The 22,069-nt window shown below is 37.3% G+C and overlaps 1 protein-coding gene across 1 annotated transcript in view; it reads left to right on the top strand.

The window, feature by feature from the left end:
- Positions 1-22,069, top strand: part of LIN28B (lin-28 homolog B) — a 92,010-nt gene that overhangs the window by 10,484 nt on the left and 59,457 nt on the right. The window contains exon 2 of the mRNA XM_032683622.1: positions 7-191. Within this exon, the coding sequence (XP_032539513.1) occupies positions 7-191 (185 nt within the window). The remainder of the gene's footprint in view (positions 1-6; positions 192-22,069) is intronic.

Below are 22,069 nucleotides of genomic sequence, written 5' to 3'. Positions count from 1 at the left end.
CAGCAGGGGCGAGTAAAGGTGGAGACGAGCCCGGGAAGTTGCCGGAGCAGGAAGAAGAGGAGGAATCCCAGGTTTTGCACGGAACCGGCCATTGCAAATGGTTCAATGTGAGAATGGGATTCGGGTTCATCTCCATGAGCAACCGAGAGGGAAGCCCCTTGGAGTCTCCAGTTGATGTCTTTGTACACCAAGTAAGACCCAATTTTGTCTTCCATCTCAGCCTGCCACATTTGGTTGAATTCAGTGGGACTCTGCTTTCATGTGAAGTAACCTGGTTTTTTCTAGGTATTTAGGAACACCTGTAATTAAAAAGTTACCTTAGGTAGTGGTTTTTGTTGGCAGCGTTACAATTTGAGTAAATAAGGTCGTTAGATTGTGCTTAGTCTCTGTGGCTGGAGATTTGTCTAAAGAGATAATGTTTCTTCGTATCTTTCTCCTTGGTTAGAAACGTCTCCTGTGGTTTTTATTTATTTTCAAATGTCACACTTTTTAAGGTTTATCATTTGTCACCAGACTGATCAGAAGCAGATAAGCCTTTCCTTGAAACTGTTTAAAATTAAGCTGGGAAAAGGATAAATAAATGTCGGGATTCATTCAAATAACATATGAGTAGTTTTAAACGGTTTACTTGTAAACCTCGAATTACTTTTTAAAAGCTCATCTGAGATTAGTTAGTGAAATTAAGACATAATTATAGCGTTATTTTGTAGTAATTCAGACCTGAGAGCGTCCCTGTGGTGATACTCTGAAGCATGTATGTGGTTTGGTTGGTTGATTTTTAATTATTCCTTTCTGGGGAAAAAAAAAAAGTAGCGATTAAGGATTCAGACCAAAAGCAGCGTCTCTGTAAGGCTGAAGAGGAAAGAAGGGGTGGTCCTTGGTTTTAAGCTCAACAGCGTGGATGGTTTTGTGTTTAGAACGTGGAAACTGGTATGAATGTCTTCACACAAAGGAGTTTCAAATGCAAAATAGGTACAAAATGATAAAGGAACTTTTCCTGAGGTCTGTACCATGGCGTGTGAAGAAGGAGCATGTGTAGACCTTCCCTGGTCCTTCTGTAAGTCCAGTTGGAATAATGTTATTTTGAATTTCACCCGTCTTCTCTGTGATCAGAGAACAGAAGAGAGGTATCAGGTAAAGAGACCATTTTGGGTTTGGCTAGGGCCATGTTAGGGAGGCAAAAATGCATCTTTTTACGTGGTTGTCCATTTTCTATGACGTTTGCAATGACAGGGCAGGGCAGTGTTCAATGATTATGTAGTGATTCCCTTTTTATGTTGCATTTAGTGGCCCGGCTTTATTTTGTGGTAACTTTCCACCAGGGTTTTTTAAAGCATATACATTTGATTAGGTTAGTAAAAGGGTGGCTGAATCTTCTAAAGAAACTATTGCTGGGGCATGTTTCCTTGTGGTGGGTGGTGGAGTGAACTGATCTTGCCTTACATGTGCCCTGCACCTAAGGGCCTGCACTTCTATATAGCTGCTTGCATTTGGAATTATGTACAAAGTGTAGAAACCAATAGTGAACTTACTGAATTCCTATACTTCCTGCTTTGTACTGGCATATGAGGTGCCCCCTGTTTGCTGCTGCTTTTTCTCTTTAGAACCGAATGCATGAAGTACTTCTCAAAGAAAGAGCAGTCTTTTTCCTTTCCCCCTTTCTTCCCTTGTTTGTATCTTTTTAAGTTGTGAAATTGCTCTTTAGAGTTTTATAAATTTACTTTCAAGATAACCTCTCGTTTTCTTAATGTAATTTTATGTTAATGTATGTAATTTTTTTGGTTCTCAAATAGTAGAAAAACATTTGAAGCACAGTAGTGTTGTTAATAAAAAACACGTTTGGAAACAAAGATATTCTTAGAGCTGTGAAAATAGAGAAGTGTTGAACTGCATGATAACCTGATACATTTAAGTAATACTAGACAAGGTGTGCAGTTTCATAATGGAAAATAGTCGTAGAAAATAACAAAGTAGTAGTAAATTTGGAAGTTGCTATTCAGTTGTGTCTCCTAAAGGAGGGGACAAGAAGGAAATGTTAGACAAGTTGGTTTATTACAGTTTAATAATTTACAATTTATCCAAACCCCTGGTTTTCTAAGACATATCACAGTGTAAAATGCAGTGAAAACTATCATGTTTCATTGCACATAAACTGTGTGCTTCAGTCATTTTGAGTTTACTTACAGATATGTCTTACTGAGTGAAGTTATTAGTATTCTACAGTGGATTGCCCTAACAACAAAGAAAATACATTTCTCACCTTTTTCTTTCTGATTAAATCTAATATATATATATATAAACTTAATGGTGGCATGAATCTTCTTTCCATCAGTCAAAAGCAGAAGTTTTCTGTTTAATGTAATGGGAAGAAGTGCCGTCTATTGTGTTTCAAAGTACATTTTAGATAAGTGATATTGCTATATAGAATGCTTTGTGTTAGCTGACTAATGATAACAGTAGCAACCTGAGCATAAAAATGTCTTTAAATCTGTAATGTTATTTAACAGTGCTGGTTGTACAGGACAGTCTGTTGCCTGAACAGTGATTGGACCCTATTCCTACTAGTTTCATTATTTTGAAAAATTTAATCATGTGAAAGGTCCTTTTTAAGGCAAAGACGTTAGTTTATTAATCTGTTGAAACAAAATATTGCTGTTCAAAACTGCTTTGAAAACACTTCATCATTTATTTGTGTGCTTCCAGTGTTGCATGCATTCACTCATCCTACAGTGTTTGTAGCTGCTAGTATCATTTTATAGAATCAGGCTGTCTAAGCAGGGGAAAGAAGCTTCTAGTTTACTTCGTCAAAGTCCTGTCAAAGCTAGCTTGAGCCCTGCTGCAGTATTTTTACTTTCTTATCTTACCTTTTCTTGGTGAGGTTATGCCCAGTTTATGAGATCTTGCTATGAGCAAAAACTTACTGTATTTTAAGTCAAAATTCCTGTAATAGTTTAAGCTCACTATACCTAGACTTTTGAGCTTGTAATAAATAGTTTTGCTCTCTTCTTGTAGTTCCTTCTTGGTTGTGAGCAGATTATAGTCATGTTTTTCTAAAGTCAGTGCTTTGCTAATTGTATATATATATTTAGAGAACAGTGCTTTTGTTCGGACTTCTCTCCCCTTTCACTCAGCAAAAGTACCGTTTGTGAAACAGCTGCAGTATTGAATTTTTAACTCTACCTTTTAAGTTCCTCCTATAGCGTTAATCATTTGGATTGATCTTTTCTGAACTACCTTCAGATTGTTGTTACCCTTCTGGTAATGAGGTACCTAGAGCTAGATATGTTATTTAAGGTAGAAACACGTCAGCCATTATATATGTGCATCTGTGTGTCTACAGTGTAATTGCATACACTTACAAACGTCTACATTCTTGTCCTTTTTAGCTTTATTCTGATACAGCTTATATCTTTAAGTCATGTGTTTGAGTCATTTAGGGTCATATAAAAATTACAAGTCCTAAAAAACATTTAATTTTTCAAACACAAGCCACGACCAATGCAGCAATGTACCTAGTCCATTGTTCCTGTCTTTTTATTTTTCTGTCTTTCTCTGTCTTTTTCTGTAACTTTCTGGTCCTCTGTTTCTTTTGCAAAAAAAAAAAAAAAAAAGAAGAGTAGCAATGTTTGTCTTTTGTAACACTGTTAAATCCAAGGAATGTGCACCTTACTGAATTTGGCTCAGTATTGTCATTTGTACTCTTAGTAGGTTACCATGGAATGAATAATACAGCTTGCTTCTCTTTTTGATGTGAATTCTGGACATAGTTATTTGTGAGCGGGTCTTGTTAAATTTTACAGAAAAAAATCTATTTCTCAAAGCGTAAAACACACTGGAAAGGTGAAGTGAGTGAAACATTTTGTGGTGCACGTGAAAAGACGTCTTCAATGCAAAGAACTAAGAAGAGCTGAAGCTCTTATAAAATCAGAAAAGGACGATGTTTGTTATAATTTTTTTGCATTTTCAAAATTGTATACACAACTTGGATACTTACAACTTCTTTGGATGCTGGCAGTAAGGCAAAAATGCTGTGTATTCTTTTTTGCACACATTTTTTACAGACTGAGTTAGAAACGTGTCCCTTTTCCTTTGCTTAGCGTGAAGCCCAGATGTTAGATATGATAATGAAGGGTAGGATGCTGGGTGTAAACAGATACAATTAAATACATGTATGTGAATATCAATGGTTGTAAATTTCTCTTTCTCAATAATGTGGTCTTTCAGGATGGGATGGATTGTTCAGTTTAGATGATGTTTGTTGGGACCTGGCTCTGTAGTTCAAAATGTTTACCACATTAAGGGATTTCTGAACTGGAACCTTAAACACAATCCTTCTTTGGGATCCTCTTTTATGAGATGGGGAGAGGAAGGAAGGGAGGAGCAGCATTTAGGAGCTGGTGTATTTTGTTTTCTCATTAAAAGGAACATAGTTGGCTTGAAATTTTTCACTTTCATCTGAACTTTCTTACTGTTGCTACAAGTTACTGTTACTATGAGATTTGATAAAAATGGAAGTCTTTTTAATTTCATTGAGTTCTTCTGCACTGTACTATCATTGTATATTATAAATTTTGCTCTTATTATTTCAAGCAACAAAAGAAAGGAAAAAGTAGTGAGACTAGTATGGCTGTAAACAGAGGAATAAATGGAAAATGAGACATATAAGCAGCATCTGAAAAGTCTTCTCCCTTGTTTGACCAACCATCCTTTTTGATGATGAATCAGATGCCTGTTCTTTGAACCCCTAGTACTTTAGGCACAGTTGAACTACTTTTTCTAGGACACAGTTGGGCATGGCATGTTACACTCAATGTTGAATTGTGAGCACATGTAATCCCATGCTTTTGCAAGGATGCATTCATCCATCTAGCGTACCTTTTCCATTTCTTTATTATTGGGAGCATGTAAAAAGGTATTTAATTGTTCAGGATAGCTGAAAGTTCTAGGCAAGCAGGAGGGATCAGTATTGCATTGCTCCTTATTGTTAAATGTGACATAGCAGTAACTGTTTTGGAATATAGAAGTCTTTATGCAGAATATGCTATTAAAGCCTTGCCATCTTTTACTTCTGCTGGGGACCAGGCAAGCCCGATCCTAATCAAAACAAAAGTGGCTAGCAGGATCTAGAGAGGGAAGCTGAGGAAGGAAGCGAATGGGAGTAAACGTGTGTCTGCAGTGAGCATGTGTATGAGAGATCCGGCAGAGATCAAACGTGTGGGTGTCAAAGTCTGCTCAGCAGCCTCAGCGTGTGTAGGTAGCATCTGTGATGGGTACCTGCTGGGGACCCAGAGCAAAGCTTTGGCACTCACCGAGCTGTGTTGCAGCATACAGAGAAAACTGACTTTAAATTATGGGGACCCTGGATTTGCAGTGTGGAGCAGTACAGCATTGGGATTTTTTTTTTATTATTATTTATTTTGGCTACTAATTTTGCCATTCCTAGATTTCAAATCCTGCCTATGGACACATAGATGGCAAAATATACTTCACTGACAGCTTGATAATTTAAGATGGTTGTCTGAAGAAACTTGTAATTTGGTCATTTAAGTTACGGAGCCGCCATCTTCTGAACCTTCCAGATCTAAACCCAACATTACATTACACTGTTATTGATAGAACTATGTAGCATTTGAGTGAATAGCAACAGCAAAACCTAAGTGGTGTTAAATCAGATCAGGTTTTGCTGAAGGATTTTAAACATTGCATGTTGACAAGCAAAAATCACAAGTAGCCCAAAGGCCTGCAGTGAGACTACTTTGTCTTAAGGGATATTACCTCTTTGGCAGAGCAGTAAGTACACCCTTTCCAGAGCATGCTGTCCTCCTTTTCTCCAAGACTGAGGAAGTTGTGCACAGGGGTTGGGATACTGGAAGGAAGAGGATATTTTGTCTGAGGCACAAACATAAGATATCAAAGCAGATACATGAACTGAAGCTAAAAGGAAATGAATTGTCAGATTGGGGAAAATGTTGTTATTGTTGCTTGTCCTGGTTTGCAACTACATTACTGAGGTATAAGTATATCTAGAGCCACCCAGAGTTTTGTTTCAGACTCTTTAAAAAGTATACTCCCATGTAAATATTGTTTAATTTATCTTCCTTATGTAACCTATCACAGTAAAGGCCTGTCATTTTTTGCCACTAATTATCAACAGAAGCAAAATTAGGCCCATCAGTTTCTACAGAATTGTATAAAAGTGACTGTAAAGGTATAATTTAAGAAAGATCCTAGGAACATAGAAGCCAGAGGGTAAAGACTGTTTATGATGTTTCTAAAAACGAACACAAATAAATAAGGACATGATGTTTACATTTTTAATTCCCTGTATGTAAGGGTGCCTTTTTTTCACCTTTTGTTAAATCAGCTGAAAGTTACCAGGACTGTTAGAAAGCTATTATGTGATACTTGGCTTTTTTAAGGGACATTACTCAGGACAGGTTTGGACTGGCTTTTGCTTGCTGGATGTCACTGATGAAAGCAGTGAATCCTTAAATTGCTAGTACATCAGCAGAGTATCAGTAAACACCTCTGTGTGGAAGGTCGGCAAGTGCTTCTGATTGCTTGAGCCCATTTAGTTGGAGAAACTGATGTCCAGGCTTTTCCTCAGATTATTCTGGCTGTTCCTGACTTAAAATGGAGGGGGAGTTAACTCCTTGGGAGATGGCTAGGAGGGAATTCCAGATCCTTACTCCAGAGATGTCTCAGCTGCTTGCAGAGCAGCTGCGGAACTTGCTGCAAGTTTCACAGTCTGCTGTATTATGGAAAACTGGCACTGAATTTGATTTTTTCATAACATGCAAAGCTGTAACAGAGAGCAGGTCAGCAGCTGCTCTGCAAGCAGCTGAGTAAGGCTTTGCAGTAGCAGTGTGGGTGAATAGGTGGAGGTTGAAAGTCCCACAGTCACCCTTCTTGGTGGGAATCCTATGGCCATGACTTTACTTTTACATTTAGCAGCAGTGCTGCTGCCTCAGTAAGCTTCAACAGCTTTGATATCACTCTTCCTGTTGGGCTAGCATGAGCGCTTGTGGAGCTGCATGGCAAACTCAGCTGGGAAAATATTTAGGTTTGTGTCTGATTTTTATCATTTTTCATATCAGACAAACTCCATGATCCCCACAAATACGGGTGAGCAGTGTTGGCACCATGGAAGGGTGGCCAAGGATGTAAGCAAGCAGCTGCCAGGGTGAGGTGAAGGTATTGGAGGAAAGAGGTGGAAGCTACTGTCACAGAAATGTGAATGAAACTACAGTCTCCTCTGGTGCAAAACAGAAGAATACTGGTGTTCCCACCTTCAGCTGGGGATGGAGAGACAATGAAAGTGATAATGATTTTCAAGAAAAAGGGCACTTGAGGGTATTGGGAAGAGTACAAGCATCTGAGCTCTCCTTGGAAGTGGAATGTTTCAGGAACCTTTGGGTCACACTTCAGTATTATAGCTTTCTCTTTTTGTTGTTTAGTGGTTACAGTTCAGTGGTGGCACTGAAATACATTGATTGCAGTTTTTAAAAGGCATTATTTGTAAATCAAAAAAATTGGGGAATTTTTGGTTCGTGTTTCTGGTTCTGTGGTTTCTTCCACAGAAGAGAAATAAGTGTATTTACAGGGTATGTTCATAATAATTTGAATATATCTTTTTAGTAGATAGGTGAGAGCTTAGTGAAATTAGTTGATACTCTGAGAAGTATAGCTCCTTAATTAGTCCATATGTAGGAAATTTCAACTTTGAAAATTAAATACATCAACATTGAGGTGATTTGTCTGAGAGTGTGTAGAATATTCTTGTTCTATTATCGGTGCAGGAGCCAAGAAAAACACACAAATAATTTCTATTCGAAGTTTTGATCTGGTGCTAGAATTACATTTTTTGGAAGGAGGGAGGCTGAAATGTTTGGGTTCATCCTGTTAGCACGATAGGTTAGTATTTTCACCTCTTAAAATTGTTTAACAGGTAAAATTTGAGTGAATGCATATTTAATCAGTATTTGGAGTGTATGAATTTATCTACAAAATCAAAATAATATTCCATGACTGCTATAGATCTTACACTCTGTTAGAAAACACTAATGATGTTATTACGTTCATAAATGTGTAATTTTCATGAATTTAGCTGATACTGGCTTTCCCGTCAAAGATAATCTGTTCCCAGAGAGGCCCTCTTTTAATTAGTCATGATAATTTATAGGCATGCAGCGTTGAGGGATTTTTTTTTTTCCTTGATTGCTTCTATTTTAGTGCCACTTGAGGCTACTTTAACATTTGTGTTATAATTTTCTCTGTTTACGGTCATATAAATATATGCACCAAAATATTCCCTGGGCTGAAATTCAGAGTAAAAGTGATAGCCATTGTGTACTTTAAGGAGACTAGAATAACATCAATGTGTATTTTTTTCAAAGTACAGATGTCTTTAAAATCTCTTAATAGTGCACATGTGCTATAATTTAAAAAATGTTTTATTTCATTTTACAACTGTGTTTTGCAAGGTAATAATCAAAATCATCATTGGTTTTATGGGCTATTTGTAATAATACTATTGTAGGGGAAATACGGGGTTTTAAAAAGCCTCTGCTGATGACGTATAGTAATTTCTGAATCTTCTTAGACTAATTATATTGGAAATACTAGAAATACAGAAAAGTAGTAGTACAGAATGTACCTAATAGACCCAGGCTGGCTTCTGTAAACTCTGGATTAGATCCCCAACTACTTCCGGTATTTAACGAATATATATTGTTATCTCTCCCTGTTTAATTACCTGGCCTAAAACATGCAGATTACACATCTTGAGGATTAGCCATGTTGAACACTAAAGTGGAATAAGATCCAAGAATTATTCAAAAACCTGTTTGCTACCCTCTTACCCAGATATTAAATTCAGTAGTGTATCAGGTGAATGGAAATTTGAGAATTGATTCAACAGCGAACAAAACCTCATCCTGAATGTAATGAAACTATTACATCCCTTCTCTTCTTGTGGATATTACAGACCCGATGGGCCAAATTCTACTCAGTCTTCTGTGAAGTGATCTCACTGACCTGTGAAACTTGTTCAATAAAATGGGCAGTATTAGAGGTGGATTTTAAGTCTCCTGTATGAATGCTTTTACTGGAAGTATGTAGTTTATAGCCTTTTGTTTTCGTAAGGCTCTCTGTGCATTTTATGCTCAAAACCATGCATGCTACATTGTGATCTGAGCTGTTCCCTGTACAGTGCCTAAAATGTAGAGTAGTAAACAGGGTTTGGGTCCCTGCTGCTTAATTAAAAGTTGGCTAAAAGTGGTACAGCTTGACAAGTTCATGTATATGCATTATGTTATATATGCAACTTGGATATATTTTTCATAATGTGCTACTTTTTTTGTACTGTGAATGTCTAATATTTAATATCTTACCTAAATTCAACTGACCGCTCATCTGCCAGAATGCTTTGATCCAAAGGTCTCAGACTGATAATGTTCTGGGTTTTTTCATCTTCTTGTTGAAAAATTGCTCAGTCCCAAATAATTTCCTCACATAGGAAGGAATGGTAGAAGAAATATGTGAATTGCTCCCAGTGTGGAGAACACCCCTCACTGTGCGTGCAGGCAGGTTCTGTTGAAGGTGAATGAAGTTCACCTTTGTGGTCGAAGCACCTTGACATCTTGAGCAGCTGTTCAGCTCTGTGCAGGGCCTTTGATTTCTGGCAGGGGTGATGGGATGCAGTAGGTATTTTTTTAAAAAATAAAATTAAAATAATAATAATTAAAAAAAATTTTTTTTAAAACTTTGTAACTGCAGTATTGCATATCTGTGTTCACAAGGGGAAGGATGGAAATCTCCCTGGCAGGATCCTTCAGGATCTGTCTTCTTCCCAGGCCTTTATATTAGGGATGTAGAGATACTAGTCAGATGCAAGGGAGATCACTGACTGGTGGGGAGGAGGAAGTAGCTGAACCTTCTGCTCAGGCAGGAGAGGGTGAACAGTTCAGAGATTTACAGCCATAATATAGTCCTCAAATATTTGTGAATGCAGTTAGCCAAAAAATATCCATTTCACCACAGTGCTTAACAGCTCTCCACTACAGTGAATAAAATTCTTATTTGGCTGTGCCAAATCTGCTTTGTTTGCCTGCTTCACGTTTGTGTGTCTGTGTGGTGTGTGTGAATTAAAGAAAGCACATTACATTTGTAATAGCTGTTTTATACCAGTCAAAATCACATTTGTTTAATGTTTTCATGTAGCATGTTTTGCAGAAACTTGTTTAATGGGTGGGAAATGTAGGTAGAAGTTAACTCTGTAAGGAATGCATGGTTTCTTGTATAGGGGTCTGGGTGGCTCTAGCATGCAGGCTGATTTTAACTAACAGGGCATCCTGTTCGTAGTGTGTGATTCTGATTTAGAAACTATTGCAACCTGGAAAAAAAAAGATAAAATAATTTTTAGAAGTGTTTTTAATTGGTTTCAAGAAATATTAAAGATAGATGTTAAAGATAGACATTACTTGAGGGTGATTGCTCTGGATGTGAAGGAGATGCATTAAAATGAAACAAAGAAACTTAATTTTTGATACTGTAGAGATCTTCACATGTCACCATTGACTTTACAGGACTAGTCACAAAGAGAGGACTGTAGGATTGAACTGTAGATGATAAGAGAGCAAAAGATTTTAAACGCACATGGTTAAGATGAAATGAATATTAAAGATTTTCAAGTAGTATAGTACATATGAATATAGAATTTTTGCTTAGACCTACTGGAATTGGATTTTGTTAGTGTTAATTCATGCTTTAGTGAACACTTAATGGAACAGTAAATACCACATCTTTCACTGAAGTAGTGCTTAATTCTCCTGGATTATAGTCCATTACCTACACTAAGAAAGTAGGCTATCAGATTCTCTTCTTAGCAATACCTTCTCTTCATCAATAATTAAAAAAAAAAATTAAAAAATCTACTACACATTCCAAAATAGGATCAATCAGATTTGAAAATGTTTAAAATTATGTAAATTCAAAATACTGATTGAAAAGCTTCCTTTAAATATAATCTATACCTACACTGCCTTTAGTAGAAATTATCAAAGACTTTTGTAAAAAATAAAAATGCATATTTCACTTTATAGGTCTTTGCATTTAGTGACTACCGAACATTTTTCAGGAACGCAAATGCTTTTAAAATTTAATCTGCAGTCTGCTTTGAGCAACAAAATCTCTTCATGTTTAATAATGTGATAGATTCAGTTTCCCCAAAGAATTTTTACATTAATCTTCATTATTTTTTAATTAAGCAATTACATATTTTTAATGGCAGATTAATTATTTTTGTAATATATTTTCTTTTTTACTGACAATAATCATCAGCAGTTTATTGGAAAATGATAGCACATTCCATGCTTATGTGGGTTTAGTGTTAAGCTTCACACAGATAGTACTTCTTCCTTGGATGATCATTGTTTAACTGGTGACAGCTGTAAATGGACCAAGATTAGACTGTTGCAGTGGCTACAGTTGAAGCATTTGGCCAAAGATTAATTATTTTTAGTATTCATTATTTTATAGTAAAATCAATGTTTAAGATTTTCTGTGGTCTTGTACATATTAATATTTTTTTCATATGGGAATCAGTATATTTTTTAAAATTGTATATAAAACAATGCTATATTTTTATAGTTATAGTTTGATGTCCTTTTATCCATATGTTCATTACAAGGGATCTAAACTGGCATTGACCACAACAGGTGTCATGAAATGCACCTATAGTATATTATATTCTCTTGAGTGAGGTAATATCATAAAAATGATTGATTTTTGTTGTAGTATTTTTGGTTTTAGGATGATGAATATAATCTAATAGTTAAATTCTTAAAAACTGGTAAACCTTAGCTTAGTTTCTGTTTTCTCCCTCCATCTGATGTGCATTTTCAAGGTACAGTATGTTTAGCTATTACTGAAATGTTGAGCCAGGTGAAATCAGTGAAATAGTTTCAAGAAGTTTCGATATGTATGCCCAGTTTCTCTCAAGGATTTTTTTTCTGATCGTTTCAGTTGGGAGCTTAGATACTTAAACTAGAAAATCTTAATTAAGTAAATGAAAGGGGGGGTTGTGTGTATAGACTATCATTCGATGTATTTGTTTTTACTATCTTTGTGAGTGCTTTGCAATCTTTAAAAATGCCCCCAAAACAAATTATATAACAGTATTATTTGTATGAACTTATCATACATGAAGGTTCATCTAAATTTCTTGCAGCACATTCAGCAGCATCTTCATTAGTTTAAGCATAGCTTTGCCATTTTGTGGACAAGTTTGAAATTCCTGGCATTTCAGGTCAAAAAGAGGACTTGGCAGATAATTATTTATTGGTAGTATGTAAGAAAATAAAAATGTGTGCTGATCTATGACTTTCTCCATTTAAATGAACATGTAAAAAGTTTAGTTTGGGGTTTTTTTTTTTACTATTTGAATCCAACTGTTTAATAAAGTTAATCTGAATTTACGTCTTACGAGAACGTTGTTCTTCTGGGCACACTCACATCTCATTGCCAAATTTTTAAAGACGATGGACAAAAAACCAAATTGTTTCCTTTTATTAAATTTGTATGGAAGTAAATTATCAAAGAATAAGGGACTTGCTAAATACAGAAAAAAGACATTAATCCTTGCGTCCTTTAAAAATTGGTTTGTTGAAAAATACTGGTTACGTTATTGTAAAATAATTTTTAAACATTTAGTAAACAAAATACTTTTGTGTCAAAAGCAGATGTTCAGATTTTGAAATGTCAGGTTTCCAAGAATTTGACAAATTTTATAAAAAGCTTTATGGTAACAATGTTGCCATTAAAATGTTACTGTTAAAAGGCCACATTCAAGCATTAAGAAAATTAAATTAGAAAAATTAATTTAGATATTGTGCAAAAGACCCCACAATGAAATATTCATTATGAATATGTGGTAGTATAGGAAATACAAGATATTTCAAATATTTGCATACAAGCCTTCTACAGCATTCATGCATGTTTCAGGAAACAGATTCAACGGTGTAGGTCAGTTTGGATCCTGCTGCATAAAGGAATGGCAGAGAGTGATGCTGACTGGAACTGGTGTTTTTATATTTGCCGGTCCCCTTCTGGATCAGCGCAGTGCAAACCAGCCCATATAACTGTAATCTAGAATGTGCCAAAAGTAAAGATTCTGGGCCTTAATTTTTCTGCTTACTAATGAGATTTGCCAGTTGGCTGTTGTCTTCTCTGCTTCTACCACTGGCACGGTTGGAGGAAAACCTCTGGTCTGGCGAGGAATGAGCTATGCTTTTTTTCTTGCACAGATGTTGCGTTTATTGTGCGTTCAGTTGGTAATACTGAAGCAGGGCAGGTTGCTTCTGGAACAGAAGCTGTCTAGGAGTGTTCTGGTGATGGAGGGACTGCAGGATGCTGCTGAGGCTTTGGGTGGGCAGTGCGGGGTGTTTTCCACTGGCAGGAGCGCGGGTGCCACAGCCACGCTGAGAAGGGTCCGGGGCCTCCTGAGCGGCGCCCTCCGCTCCCCGCCCCTACCCGGCTGGAGGAATTTGCCCCCTCCCGGCTCAGGTTGCAGTCCTCGACCGAACCAGGGAAGCGAGGGTCAGGGCTATTCATTGCCTATCACTTCCTTAGGCCATTTATAACCCGGTCCTCCCCGGGCAGCTGACTGTGGCCCAAGGAAGTGATTGATATGAGAGATTCAAAGATTTTCTTTTTATTACTCTCAATACAGTTTAAATGTTTTGGGGTTTTTTTCCAAAGAAAAAGCTAATTTGGCACACAGTGCAGAACTGGAAATGCTGGTATCTTAGTATCTTTGAGGATCGAAATAATGATAGATCAAAACCAGCCATCTGAGGGGCAGCACTGCTGGAACTGATGCGTTTAGTGCTGCATGCGTCCCATGTCCCCCGCACTAATGCGCATCTGTGCTCTCTGCTGGGGCGCTGGTGTGGGACAGCAGGGACGATCCCCACTCCCTGGCCTGGGGAACCAGAATCACAGAGTATTCTGAGCTGGAAGGGACTCACAAGGATCATCAGATCCAACTCTTAGTCTTGCACAGGACATCCCCAAGAGACACACCATGCGCCCAAGAGCATTGTCCGAATGCTTCTTTGAGCTCTGTTAGGCTTGGTGACCACTTTCCTGGGGAACCTGTTCAAGTGCCCAACCACCCTCTGTGTGAAGAACTTTTTTCTAATATCCAGCCTAAACCTCTCCTGACACAGCTTCATGCTATTCCCTTGGATCCTGTCATTGGTCAATAAAGAGAAGAGACCAGTGCCTGCCATCACCCACAGATGGCAGACACTGATCTCTGGATCAGAGGTGGATATTACATCAGCCACCAATTTACCATCAGCCACAGGGCACACTGATATACAGTAATGTGAATTAAAGAACTGGGAAGCAGACACTCTTCCCTGAAGTTTTGCTGCTGTTTATGCCGTGGCAGCACCCATCTGTGTGGAGGTGGTGAAGAGGCCGAGCGGGGGTTCCCCCTATGCCTTGTGCTTCTCTCCCTGGCTTGCAGGAGGCACTGCCTATCAAGATAGCAGCGGGGTGGCCCCCCGTATTAAAACAACCTTGAAAAGAAATGCATGTGAATCCTAAGCTAAGCCATTTCTTTGCTTTGCTGATGCTTGGAGGAAGAAGAATAGTGGATGGAGAATTAAATGTGGGTATGATGGGAAGTTGGGCATTTAGTGGTTTTTGTAGACCTCTTGGCTCAATATCTAGGCTTGCCCTCTAATGATCAAGATAATCATGTTACTAAATAACACACCATGTTGGAGCAGTCATATTTACAGAAATATTAGAAATTTCAAAGGGAATACATTTTTACTAACAACAAATTATTTTTCTTGAACTTCTTTTCAGTGGTGTTTTACCTCATAGCTTAGAATTTCTTTTTAACTTTTGAGTGCTGTAATGTGACAACACACAACTTTTGAAAAATATTCAGCAGAATTATCTGCTTTTGTTTATTTGCGAGGACAGGATAGTCTTTCATGCTAAAAAGTCTTTCAGAAAGATAAATGGCTGTAGGATTCCAATCTTCCAAACACTTGTTCTTTAAAGTAAGACCTGTTCATGTAAATAAAGGTTTCAAAATTAGGACCTTAAACATTCTGCTTTTATAACTATTCGCCTCTTAAAAATGAGTCTTCTGCTTTTGTCTGTCCTTGGGCAAAGTTCCACATGGACTTGATGGGATTTTTTTTAACTTATGTTAGAACTATAGCTTTAGTACTTAAAATGCTTCCTTGAGAAAAGGATTCATGGTCTATTAGAATTTTTTTCTTTATAAAAACACAAAAAGTAATGCATATATATACATTTTATATACTATAGATGGAATATATATATTTTCTTCACAACAGTTCTGCTGTAAAAGAAATAAAATCGAGCAATCTTTCCCAACGCAGGTCGCAATATGTTGATTTTTCCATCTCTCTGGATGAGTTGTGTAAAACTTTTCAAGTTTTCTGGCTGTGGTTTATAATAGTGTAATTAAAACCGGTGCTTTTTACATTTCTAAATGTAAAATACAGTCCTAGACTGTGAACGGTGTGTAATGATTCATCCTTCTGGGACAGTATCTCCTGTGGGATGTGTTTGGTGTAATGCCATTAACCATGATACATTTGCTTCAGTTGCTCCTTCCTCCCCCATCAGCGTACAGCTTGCTGGGATCTCATGGTTTTCTCTGATAGCATTTTTACTTGCAAACTGTTTTTTTAGATGCATATGTTACGAAAGGAATTTGTACAGACAGAACCTTAAGATTACTTTGGTGGTTTCAAAATAATGCGGCGATTAAAGGCTGCTTTACTTCTATTGCTAGCTTCAAATAGGTGGCACGTGCTTTTTGGAAGTTTTTTTCAAGCAGAAGTATTTCACATTTTAACTACAGAGAACAATGTTTTTCTGTAGCTTTAATTAATTAATATGTGCCATGTATTCACATACTTCTTAGTTAAACAGGGTTGTTTTACAAAATGCACAGGTTTTTTACTACACGTGCCAGATAATTGGAATATTTAGGTAATGTTTCCTTTTGGGTTGGCTACTTATTTTAACCTTTCTATGTAAAATTCTTTGCCTGTTTTTAAGGTTAATGTTAAATGTTGCTTTTACAATCCCAAATGGGAGAAATGCTTTTCACAAATCTCAAGTCTTGGAGAGCCCAATAATTGTCATTCCATACACCAGTGCAGTTACATTTTGTTGATATACATTAAACTTTTCATTGCTGTTTTTCTGAGAATGAGAATTATTCTGCATAGTTATTTTTAAATTAAGTAAGCATCTCTGTTAATCTTGAAGAAAAAACTGTTTGCTGAAGATGTGATCCATGGCTTTTGGAGTTGGTTCGGTATCTTTTTTGTTGTTGTTTTTGGTTTTCTGTTGGCTTGTTTGTTTTTTGGTTTTGTTTTCTTCTCCTGGATAAGTGCCTGCTTGTTATTTTAGCAGTTTCCTTATTGCCTTATGCCACCTGACTGTAGCCTTCTGCTAGAAGAGGCAGTCCTTCCTACTCCTTCCTCCACCCTGGCCTCATGTTCCTACCCAGTCTCCCATGTCAGTTCCACTGCTTTGTAGCTGCAGAAGGTGTTATAATACTTCACTGGTTGAGTTGAAAAGTAGTAATTTATTTTGCGTGTCTGAGTTTCATTTGTATCATCAAACTCATAGGACTTTGGTTTTCTTACATGAAAAATTGAGCTAGCTTGAGGAAAGCAGTAGAAGTGTGCAGCCCGAGGAAATGTCCTGGTGTCAAGACAGTGGTGTAGTGTGTTTTTTGAGGAACTGAGCCAAAATAAAATGGGAGGTCTTATTCCCTGAACTTCTGATTGCTCTCACTGATTTAGCTAGGGAAAAAATGGCAGAGCGACACTTTTTTAACTGCATCTCACAGAACCTCCCATCTTCGTTGGCATATGCTCATCATGACTGCAGCTTGTATCAGTGCTGGGCTTGGTCTGGCATTCAATTCCTTAGAAAGAGATGTTAGCAGTTAAACAGTGGGGTGAGTTTCCCGTTGGCAACATTTAATTTGTGACTGCCCTTCCAGTGTGTAACCAGCAGGTATAACTGTGCTGTCTCCTTTACCGGGCACACTTTTTCCTTAATAGTACAAGAGAATCAAGTTCAGCTCCCTGGAAAAGTCTCCATGATTTGAACTTTTTTAATAGACTCAACGTAATGTCTGTTAGCTGATCACAGTGGCTACTTCAACTAAGGTTCAGGGTCAACCAATGCTACACCAAATAAACCATAAACAGCTTCTCTCCAAGTGCCCAAACTGCTTCAAAGCATGCTGTAGTGGTAATTTTTATTTTTCTTTTGAAGGATGTTTGAAAAATATTTTCACAGAAATAAGCCACTGAATTGTCCTGAATGAAATTTAAAACGTTTTTAAAGAAATACTTCCTGTGAGCAGGCACATGTTTGTCATTCATGGTATGAGTTCAGTGCTGCAAAGCGCTGGTTACCTCTGCTATACCTACAAAGTCACTTGGATTTCATTGGATTTGGCTGATGATGTGTGAAGTCTGGAAGTGAGCTCTGTGCAGGACTCCCTTGTGAGGCAAATTGCAGGACGGGCTCTCATTTTGTCTGGGAGCAAGTAGGACTGAATTCTGTCTGTGCAGCGACGATGAAATTATGCCGAATGCTGTATACACATAATCTGGGCAAATTTAGTAGATGCATTAAAATGTTGAGGTCTGGTTGCTGCTAATTTAGCATGAAGTCAGAAGGATGCTGTTTTTAATAAATAGCAAGAGTGATTATCTTCAGATCCTTTATTGACGCAAGTTGTGCTTTGACCAGCTGAGGTGCACTATAGTACAGATACGGTGCAGTGCTACTTATTGTATGTTAGTGTTCACCCCTCTCCCCGAGGGCTGTTCAGTGAGGAGGTAATACAGATGTAAAAAAATCAAAGCAGCCTTTATTTATATACATATATTTCCTATTATATATGTGTAAATACATAGAATTTCTGTCGGGCTGAGTGGCCTCAGGCAGCTGGGATGGGCAGAGTAGGAGTGCTGTTTTTGATTGAGCAAAATGTATGCCCTGAAATGTTGGGAAATATTTCTCTTATACAGAGAGATTGCCACTGATGATTGGGGCTTGTCCAGCAGCAAATCTCTGTGTGTAATAGCATTTGATCAAGATCTTCACACTGAGGTTGTCGTTCATACATAAAATTATAGCTGGTTTGAATTTGTAGCTACTTTTCTTGTAAATGCATCTAGGTATTTATTTTAGAAAGAAACATTGCTAAACTAAGAAAAATCTGTCCAAGTGCAACATGTAACTGAGAAGTTCATTACACTTTTCAGTAACCATTTTTTTGCATAGATTAATGGTTAATTAATTTGGCACTTTTTCTTGCAGACAATAATTTGTGTGCCTTGTGCACTGATAATATATACACAGTCTAAGTAGATCACAACTGTACACAGCTGCCTTAATATAAGGCTGACCAAAGTAGGTATGGATGTTTCTGGCACACAGATAAGAATTAGGAGGTTATCAATATTGGATATATTGTAACAAATTGAATTTTTTCGTACATTATTCTAGCAAAGACTCAGTTAAATGAACAAGATACCATTTATCTTTATTTGTAGGTGATTCTTTGGATCATTATTGATTTCCAAATTTCAGATAGTTATAGTAAGTTACCACGGTGACATGAACAGCAAGCAATTTGTCTTTTTTTTTTCAGGGCTCAGGGAAGGGTATGTTGCAAAGAAATGGAAAATTTAATGTAAGAAAGAATAAGCTGCATGTGAGAAAACATTTTTAAAGGGAGTATCAGTTGTAAAAGTAATGTTTGAAAAACTATTATAAAATGTAAATTTAATTTCCATTTAAAGATATTTGCATAGCACAGAGTTTTCTTTATTTTACGAAATGAAACAATGTTTACCTTTTCTGAGCAAAAATATATAAATCACTAATTTCAAGAGGGAACCTTAGAAACTTCTTTTCTATCCCATTAGCTTGGCATTTGAGTCAGCATTTTACAATAAACTCTAGATTTTTTTAGAAATAGGATATAACTCACAGCAAATAAGTAATTTCAGAATTGCGCGTGGAAATTGGAGAGACTGGCCAAGGAAGAGTTTTTCTTTAATATCATTTTTTTTTTAACTTCTCGGGTAGTGGTAAGGAAACCTATTTCATGAGAGCTGAAAAAATGTAGTTGTACACTGTAGGCATTTCTGCTGGCTTTCCTTCGTCTTCTGCGGGTGCCCCTCCTCCATTTTGTTTTTCTTTTTCACAAGTTTTCTGCTTGTGCTCTCTCTTGACCTCACTGTGTGAGCTTGTAGCCACACAGGACACTGGCAAGATCAGGAAACAGTCTTGTTGGATTAAAACAAGAGTGCACAAGTCAGGAAAAAACCGGCAGAGGCAGCAAAAGGAAAGTGAAAGTCTGGGTTTTTTCTATAAAATAATGCGGTAGTCTTAAACCAGAGCTTGAGGTTCTGTACAGATTGCTTGACATTTAATATTGAAAGATAGCACAGCTATTTGTAAAAAATCCCTAAATAGATTTCGTTATGATCTGGTTTTTGTACTGTGATTTGTTATTACAATTCAGTAAAGAATAGAGAAATAAGAATAAGCACTCTCAATCTAAAAAGGCAAGCAAACACCAAATAGAATGATTATTTCCTTTCTGGTTTTCTGCATTTCAAATAAATTTCCCTTATATAAACCCTTGAAAACCATGTGACACAATTTAAATATTAATTTGTCCTCGCAAATTAGTGCCTTTTATTTATTCCTAAGAAATTACATCTCTGATCTGTGCATAAATGTACTTTTTTTATTCAGGAGTTGACCTTAGCTTAGTGTTTTGTAATAATGATATTTTAAAACTTTATGTTGACATATTTAACCTGTTTCTTGGCATTAGTGTTCTAAGTTCCATGTTTTGTATAATAGTGTCTTCAAATACAGAACGTAAGCAGAAAATACTTGTATTTTTATGATAAAGTACATGATTAAGCTCTTTGTAAGTGTTTTAGAAAGTGTTTCTTTAGACAAGTGTAAGAAACACACATTCCTCGTCCTTATGCCTCCAAAGTCATACCCATCCTTAGTTTGATTTTCATCTTTCCTTTGATAGGATTTTAAAACTACCATTTTTTAACCTTGTCATACACGTGAACACCAGGGAGTGTCTTCTGGTGTTGGTATTTCATTTCCGTGTTTATCAGTCATGGTTCCCACATACAACAAGGGGAGTCACAAGTTTTGTGAATTAGGTACACTATCTGATGACAGAATCTCCTGAATGCAGTGTTCAGTGACTTCAGACAAGTCTTTTAAGAGAAAATACCTTTTGCATTAGTTTATTTTGCTGTACCCATGGGTCTGATTTTTACACATCTGACTATGAATTCAGTTTCTTGGCAACTGATTGTTGATTGTATTAAAGTAGTGCTGAGGTTTCTCTGAGGATCCAGAGATGAGAGAGGGAGTGCTGCTGAGCTGTGCTCACAGGTACCAGGGTACGGATTCTTGCTTAAATTAAGGCATGGGCAAGCTGTACATAATTTCCACAAACACCTGCCTGACTAGTAGCAGAAACTCTGCCAGTTACCGAACCAGTGTTGCTCACTTCGTGGGCTTTAAGACTGCAACTAGTGATAAATAACTACAGGTCAGGAGCAGGCTGTGGCAGTGGAGTTTGATCCTCCATGATCCAAGAGGTTGCATGTTGTTCCCTGCTTTTTTTCCCTCCTCACAGCAACTGCTACAGCATTTGGCACATTTGGCAGAAGAGTGCGTGCCTGGTGGCATCACTCCGGTCAGCAGTCAGAGCACAGCTACCCTGTCTTTTGGGAATGGAGTGGAAGTGGAGAAGGAAAGAATTTTACCAGATGAATGTTAACTTATGCTGTGCCACCTTGCTTCAGAGACAGGGAATTATGCCCAGGCTGTTTAATTAGCAGCATATATGTAGCCTGAGACATAGAAGGAGACAGCAGAGACTTCATATGGATGCATGTGTCTGCCAGCAGATGTGGTTAAGAGCCAATGGATCATGATGTTTGTGGTAACAGTAAAATTTTTGTAACTCACACAGTTTTGTTGATTTTTTTAAAAAAACTATTTATTGCTGTTCATTTTCTCCTCACCTTTACATTTAATAATAACAGACTGCAAAGATGGGTATATTTGTTCCATTTCCAAAAGGATTAGGACATAGTAAATTTTAGAAGATGAGAGACCCTACAGTGGGTAGGTAAACTCACACAGGAGTTAGTTTGTACCTGGTTAAGGGCAACTTTGTAGTAGATGTCCCCTGTGCAAGTGGGATAGAGGCATTTGACAGCAGTATGTTGGCTTGAACTGCAGGTGAAAGTGTCCTGAGCTACATATTGTTTAATGTGATTGAGAGAAGTACTTGTGCCATGTGGGAGGTAACAGCAATTCGCTCAGCACACGTGCAAATGCCATGTGTGGATGCACTGACTCATGTTAATGTAATTACCTCACTGTAATTGAGTTAAGTACAATTGATTTAACAGTAGTGAAGATGAGCCCACAGTTACAGTCTAATATATGAGTACGTATTTGATTGTCAGGGTTACTGTTTCTTGCAGGAGGCTGGAATTTTTCTTCACAATACAGTGAACAAAGAATGTGCGTAACTTTAGCACCACCCACAGTCTGAGTGGAAGTTAGAATGGTAGTTTTTGTTTCCCTGCATATATTTTCCAAATACCGTTTAAGCTCTCGATAATACACCTTTTGCAGAGCCCTTTGTTGTGCACAACCTTTTTGTTGTGCACAGCACCATTTTATTTGATCAAGTCTTCTGTAGTCTGAGTTCTGATACTGAGATAGAAATATCTTTTCTTGCCACTTAATTGCTTTTGGGGGGATCTCATGGCAATAATTTTTAAAACTCTCTGGTTCACTGCTCCTCAAGCTTGATCTTTTCTCAGAAATATTTTTCATTCCTGCTTTATATTAGTTCCCAGTTAAAAAGAAGCTCAGACCTACTCCAGCAATAATTGCCATCTCTAATTCAGTA

The sequence above is a fragment of the Chiroxiphia lanceolata genome, chromosome 3, assembly GCF_009829145.1.
Source record: "Chiroxiphia lanceolata isolate bChiLan1 chromosome 3, bChiLan1.pri, whole genome shotgun sequence".
NCBI classification, from domain to species: domain Eukaryota; kingdom Metazoa; phylum Chordata; class Aves; order Passeriformes; family Pipridae; genus Chiroxiphia; species Chiroxiphia lanceolata.
Note: the sequence above shows the minus strand (reverse complement) of the source record. Positions and strands in the feature narration are given on the sequence as shown.